Below are 6,598 nucleotides of genomic sequence, written 5' to 3'. Positions count from 1 at the left end.
TAGAAACATATATTCTTATTTGCAATTAAAGTGATGACAAAATGACACAATACTTTATTTGCCATTATTTTCTATTGGGCACAAAATAATCTGAAACAAACTGCAAATGCACCCAACAAGCTTGTAGACTCAAGCTTGATGTAGTTTATTTAACCAGGAAGGGCGCATTGAGATTAAAATCTCTTTTTCAAGATAGGCAGCACCAAGTCATTACAAAAACATTACAGAAAGACAACATGAAAAACTACAAGTAATCTAGTAAATACCATTCAATTCACAAGAGTATAAAACAGCAAATTGACAGGTCAGGGAATCAGCCTCAAAATCCTTCATCAGTGATTTAAAAACACCAATCAGGACAAGTTCTTCCAGTTTAAAAGTATTTGGTAAGGTGTTCCAAGACGATGGAGGAGAGTACATAAAGTAGTCATTGCGTGCTAGGGATATGGGACCAAACCAACTTCATACTACATTAATACACAAATGAATTTGTCCAAATACTTTTAGCCCTCTTATTTTACAGAACCGTGTACAAAAGGTGCTGTAATTTCTAAAAATGGTTTATTTAGCAGACATGCTTATCCAGAGCGATTTACAGGAGCAATTAGGGTTAAGTGCCTTGCTCAAAGGCATGTCGACAGATGTCACCTAGTCGGTTTGGGTATTCAAACATTTCAGTTACCGGCCCAATGCTCTTAACCTCTAGGCTACCTGCCACCAGATATGGATGAAAACACCCTCAAATTAAAGATGGCATTTTAACCTCATAGTCACTGTATAATTTAAAATCCAAAGTGCTGCAATACCTCAATCAAAATGGATCAGTTCCCATTGCTTTCCTTAGATGATTGACACAAGGCCAGGGCCGGGCCGGAGAGAAAAGAACACAGGATACCTGTATCCGTAACATTGTTCTATGGCATCAGTTGGTTGAAGCAAGTTCAGTTGGCAGCTTGGCACCACAGTCTTTGCAGATATCATTCCAGCAAGGTTCTAGCCTACATCAGGGACCATGTGCATCAAGCATCTCAGAGTAGGAGTGCTGATTTAGGGTTAGTGTTACCTCGTAAAAGGATGCTATATGAATACGGGTACAGGGCTATTCAATTCCAGCCTTTTCCCTGACAGTTAATCATTGATTGACCAGTTCCCCCACCTGGTAGCCCAGTAACTGTCTGCAGATAAGTCATCATTATAGCCAAGTACTTCTCATAGCCCGAACACAGCTTATTATGGTTCCGTTGGAACCCTGAGGTCTCCTCACACCATCAGAATATGCACATGCTAATAAATCCTTCACCTTTATTATGCCTTGAAACAAACGTGTCCCCCATAGTCAAAAGTGAGTTAAAAGAATTCAACTCCAGGAGACAATGCAGAAGTTAATATAGTCGATTTTAGTGGTAATTTATCACAAATGACCATTTGTGTGAGGTTAAGTCACTGAAAAGGATTCATTTTTACATTTGTCATTTAGTAGATGCTGTTATCCAGAGCGATTTACATTAAGTAGTGAGTGCATACATTTCTTAATAGAATGTAATTGTTGAAATATACATTTATTTTGAAATTACTGTGGTGTAAGACTTGACATGCTTTGAAACCCTAAAACCAACAGAGTTTAATGAATATCACTCAGTGGAAAGACAAGAGACCTCTGTGCACCATTGATGAAATACAAAGACCCGAACGCAGAGGTACACACTACTAAAGCAACCTTTATTTGGAGAAACGGCAGACAAAACAGCTAATGTATCATTTTCCACCCATTCCTTCCTTCTCTTTTACTCATGTTCTCTCCAGACTTCAATCATTCCTACTTTAGTGGATCCCTGTCAAATCCACAAGTCATCTCTCCTTGCACTGCAGTGATCTGGCCACCCCCCTCCTCCCTCTCTTCCATAACTTATGGCTTTCTGACCAGTCCCTTTGCTCGTCATCTTCGTTATGGTTGACAGGCCATTTTGTTTATCCAAGCACCTGTGAAGAATTGAGGTGGCCCGTCTGGGATCAGATTTTAAAAAACAACAAAAAAACTGTCAACTCATTTGAAGTCTGAAGGACAGCCATGCAAACACCTTTTTTATTTATAAGTATTTACAGAGCCCTAGCCACCCCACCCCCAGTTCCCTCCCTCCACCCCACCGTAATGGCCGGGTTCTGGGTGGGAGGGGCTAGTGGATCCTTGTCAGCTCCTCCACAATCTTTATGACCTCGTCCACGGTGGCCTCGCGCTTCATGCCGCTGCCGTCGTCAATCTGAAACGCAGAAGGGGGTGTTATGTCAGCTCACTGTTCCAGCAGTTTGGATTGGCCCGCACAGCTGTGGTACCTTTATTAAGTGTCACTGCAGTCCAAAAAGTGTGAGCAAGCTAGTGTGTGAGAGCGAGTGAATGAGTGTGCTTCAGAGAGTGTGCATGTGTGTTGGTACCTGTAGCGTGCTGACCACCTCCTGCATCTTGGCGCGACCCAGGTCCAGGAAGCTCTCGATGAGGTCCCCGTCGATGAAGCCCGTGGCCTGCTCAGTCTTACGCTCTGTATGGAAGGACCTCCAGGTGCCACCAAGTCAAGGATGACAAACAACACACACCTACACACATACCCCTACAGCAAAGTCATGACCTGCCTGGCTGTGCCACTGATCACTTAAACCGTAAGTCAGCTGCACCAATGGGTTGGAGGAAACGCTGTTCGACTGATAACTGAAGTCCACTTGCATGTGCCGGCCCTGCCACAATGAGTCACTACAGCGCGACGAGTCATGGAAAGACCCCCTGCCAACCCCCCCCCTACCGTGGACATCTCTGAGCCAATGGCTCCCGGTCAAGGCCGACTAACACAGCCTGGGATCGAACCTTTTGACCACTGCGCCACTCAGGACTGCCTGGCATTGTGACGCAATAATTTCCATGGTAATGTAGATTCAATTTATGTTAACCGATCTGGTTCATGCAATTGGAATGTATTTTTTGTAATGTCAGTTGAATCAGCAAATCACAGCACATATTGATGGGTAGACTTCCTGCTTTGCGCCTCGCAATGGACCCAAATCCACCCATTATGCCATCATTGACTTGTATTGGGACACCTGTTCTAGTCATTCTATTTTTATGGCAGCACATGCAGTCAGGAGTGGAGGAGGTTATTACAGTGACCGCGGTCATTTGGCTGGCCAATTACCGTTATCCAAAATTCCATGACAGTCACAACCGTATTGATTCTTCCCTGTGACTCCCCCTGTAATCAACCACTGTCTCATCTTATATGGGTGACAGGCAGACAGGCACTACGTGTCAACTTCAGGTGGTCACTTCATTCACACGACATGGTAAAACACAGCGTCATTCATTCATATACGGGCTAGGCATGTTATAACAACCATTACCCTTCTTACAGCCACGTCAAGGTAGTACCAAGTTTTGCCACCCGTGACAGTGATGCTCACCAGTTCTGAAAAGGCACTTTCAATGTGATACACAAGGGGCAGGTTTTTGTCCGCGTGAACCCCCCCCCCCACACCAAAAGGAAAGGATATAAGCTGTGCTCGATCTTGCCCACGCTCTTGATGACTTTGTTGAGTCGGTTCTGCAGGTCCAGCAGCAGGCTATACCAGCCCTCGGACAGAGAGGTCACAAGACCTAGAGACATAAGACAGATGGCTTGTCATTTATGGGAGAAGAGAAAAAGGAGAACCGAAATGGACGAGGTATGCAGAGCAGTATGCTCGCCACTCATACCTAGTGAAGGACAAAAGATGAAAGCTGAGAGGGAATTTGAGTGTGGGTTGTCTGAGGGAAGGTGAAACAATTCTCTCTCTCCAATTTGTGCCTTCCGAACATGATGTCCACAAACACAAATGTGTTGTGCAGCTTTTTGCAGGCGACTAATACATTTTCACTACTTTAAAAAGAGCCTGTATATATTTTTGCTTCATTGCTCATTAGCAGTCAACCCGGGAATGACCAGAGGTGCTTACTCAGAGAAAAGGTTCTCTTACCAGGAAAAGTGTTCAGCAGAATTGTGAAGGTGCCTCAGCGAAATAATAGTAATGGCAGAATTCACTGAACATTCAAAGCATCATTCCCCTTTCTTTATTAAACACAGCTATGAAAGAAATGGAGAAAGGAACGTGACTTTGATTTTGGACGGTCACTTGGAAATTACATTCATCCCCTCTCCACTGCTCCCCACCTCTCACCTCTCATTTGTAGTTGAGGCAAATCTGTAGAGCAGACCGCTACACTAACAGTACATAGCCTAAAAAAAAGACCGACACAGTGGCATTTGGGACCTTGAAACCGGCATCAGTACTAGTTCAGTAGGCACCAGAAAAACGCAGAACACAAACAAGAACACAGATCTCTCTCTCTTGCGGTCATAAAATGTTTTGTGCTACTGCATGCTCTTACGACCCTGGCGTGTATTCATTACCGCAAACAAACCATAGAAAAACATTGTGCAACAGAAGAAAAAAAATAAACATTTCTTATTTTGACAAATTCAGGTTAGGCCCTCCCTGTTTCGTCTCATTTGGTTTCTAGTGAATACACCCCTGGCGTGTGGCAGTGGGGGCCATTACCGATCATGCCGTTGACGGTGCCAAAGAGGACGGAGCCCTGCGTGGGGGTGGAGCTCTCGCCCAGGTTCTGCAGCACCAGTGACCCATGGGAGAAGACGTTGACAAACTCCCCCAGGTGGAACACGCCCACCTCCTGCAGGTGTTGTCGCTCCTCGTCTGTAGTGGCCGCGCTGCCAAGGGAGAGAGGAAGGGAGAGAGCTCAACTTCTATTTTGGTCCAAATTATTTAATGCTTTGGCAATGTGTACCCATTCATTTAGTTCTAAAAAAAAGACTACATTTCAGAGATGGCACAAAATGTTTATTTTTGATTCTAATCATTGTACCTATCCATTTATACATTTCTGCTTTGGAAATGTGTGCCCATTTATTACAATTGAGAGAAAGTGGCAGGGATAAAGCGAACGATACAGAGGCAGGCAGAAAAAGATAACTGGGAAAAGCAGTAGATTTAGATGACAGGTAATGAGTGAGAAAAAACAAGCGCATGAAGGAAGAGTTAGTGAGAAATAAGAAAGGTACAGTGATAGAATGCACATTTGATGACTGAAGACAAAAGAGCACGGGAGGAAGGACGAGAAGAGAGAAAGGGTGGCATCAACAAACATCAGAGAGAAGGATAAAGGTCAACGGGAAATGAGTGATCATGGATGATTAAGTCGACGGCTTATGGAGGACGGCGGTCAGAGTGCGAGGACATGTCTGGGCCGGGCTCCATCTCAATTTAGTCCTTCAGCGATTCTATGCATACTATTCATGTCCCCTCCTTCCAAGGTGAGAGGATTCTAGAAAGAGGTCAGATGCCACCTCACCTGTCTTTTTGACAAACAAAGAGGTTGAAGGCATTCTCCGCCCCCAGGAAGTTGTCATCGTCCAGGATCTCCACAGCACTCATCCAGTTGGGATTGAAGTCACGGGCGATCTGAGAAGAGTGACAGGGGAAAAGCAGGCGTATCACCAGTGGCTCAAATCCATTCAATAAACTTCATTAAGCCAAGAGGTGCAATTATTGATAAACAACGGTTCCAACTCATCACTCAAGTTTTTATTCATTGGAAGTGTTTGGTGTTGAATCCTCCTCGATATAGCCCATGAGAAATGAGTGCGACAAAATAAAAGCATTCAAATCTATATTTTGGAGAATGCTGTATTCCAAGGGGGAACCACCCATGATGAAAAAACCTGTATATGAGCAAAACCAAAACAAATCGTCATTTAGACCTTATAAAGTCTGCGTTCCAATTCTACACCCTCCTCCTTGAAGTGTGGCACTGAGCACATCCCCCATCCTCTTAGGGGAAAAGGGTGGAGAATTGGAACACTGGCAGGGCCTCTCTTAGTATCATTCCTTACCTCCTCAAAGTTGCCCTCCATGGGTTTATAGGCCAGCAGCAGTACAGACCTCATCAGGTCTCCCACCAGGATGAAGTCTCCTTTGGTCTTTAGGTAGAGTGCCATGATGTTGTTGTAGTGGTTACACTCTGTCCTCAGCTCCTTCTCGGCGGTCCACTCGTACAGACGCACCTGGGGCGGGCGCACATTGATGATGCGTTGATACTGACATACACAATTGTTGAGGAGCTTTGGAGTAACAAGGACTCGAAAGCACCCAGGTTGTGTTTTTTTTGTAGGAGACATGTTTATCACGCAATTACAAGAAATACTCCCGTCAATGTTCCTTCCGGTTTCAAACGTTCCATTTGAAAGAACACTACTGGATAAAGTTAAAACCAACTAAATTCTCTGTAGTTCAAGTTTATCCCCAACACTCATTCCGTATGGTTGTGAGTCCGATAACTACAGTTTCACTGTGGCAGTCATTATGGCCAGTACGGTCCATTGTAGAGGAAGCACTGAATTTGACAAGGCAGCAACACAAGGCAAAGGTTTTCTTAAAAAAAAAACACATTTTAAAGTCAGGATTGAGAAATAAAACTTAGCCTGCGGAATGTCTCCTTTCATTTTACATTTTTTTTTTTATGCCAAGTACCATGGGGCGAAAGTACCCGACTCTCTTAAAT

At 44.2% G+C, this 6,598-nt stretch overlaps 1 protein-coding gene and 1 non-coding gene across 2 annotated transcripts in view; both read right to left on the bottom strand.

Moving 5' to 3' along the window:
- Nucleotides 1-1,698: 1,698 nt before the first annotated feature.
- LOC124033937 (DNA damage-binding protein 1-like) overlaps nt 1,699-6,598 on the bottom strand; it is a 28,326-nt gene continuing 23,426 nt past the window's right edge. The window contains exons 21-26 of the mRNA XM_046346432.1: nt 5,931-6,101; nt 5,390-5,499; nt 4,579-4,748; nt 3,535-3,637; nt 2,431-2,554; nt 1,699-2,258 (exon numbers count right to left, since the gene is read on the bottom strand). Of these exons, the coding sequence (XP_046202388.1) occupies nt 2,175-2,258; nt 2,431-2,554; nt 3,535-3,637; nt 4,579-4,748; nt 5,390-5,499; nt 5,931-6,101 (762 nt within the window). The 3' untranslated portion in view covers nt 1,699-2,174. The remainder of the gene's footprint in view (nt 2,259-2,430; nt 2,555-3,534; nt 3,638-4,578; nt 4,749-5,389; nt 5,500-5,930; nt 6,102-6,598) is intronic.
- Nucleotides 6,315-6,450, bottom strand: LOC124034766. Its single transcript, XR_006838651.1, has one exon. It is a non-coding gene; the product is annotated as a small nucleolar RNA SNORA5 (small nucleolar RNA).

This window comes from Oncorhynchus gorbuscha, linkage group LG04 (genome assembly GCF_021184085.1).
Source record: "Oncorhynchus gorbuscha isolate QuinsamMale2020 ecotype Even-year linkage group LG04, OgorEven_v1.0, whole genome shotgun sequence".
In the NCBI taxonomy this organism is placed as follows: Eukaryota; Metazoa; Chordata; class Actinopteri; order Salmoniformes; family Salmonidae; genus Oncorhynchus; species Oncorhynchus gorbuscha.
The sequence above is the reverse complement of the archived record's forward strand: the minus strand, read 5'-3'. Positions and strand labels throughout refer to the sequence as shown.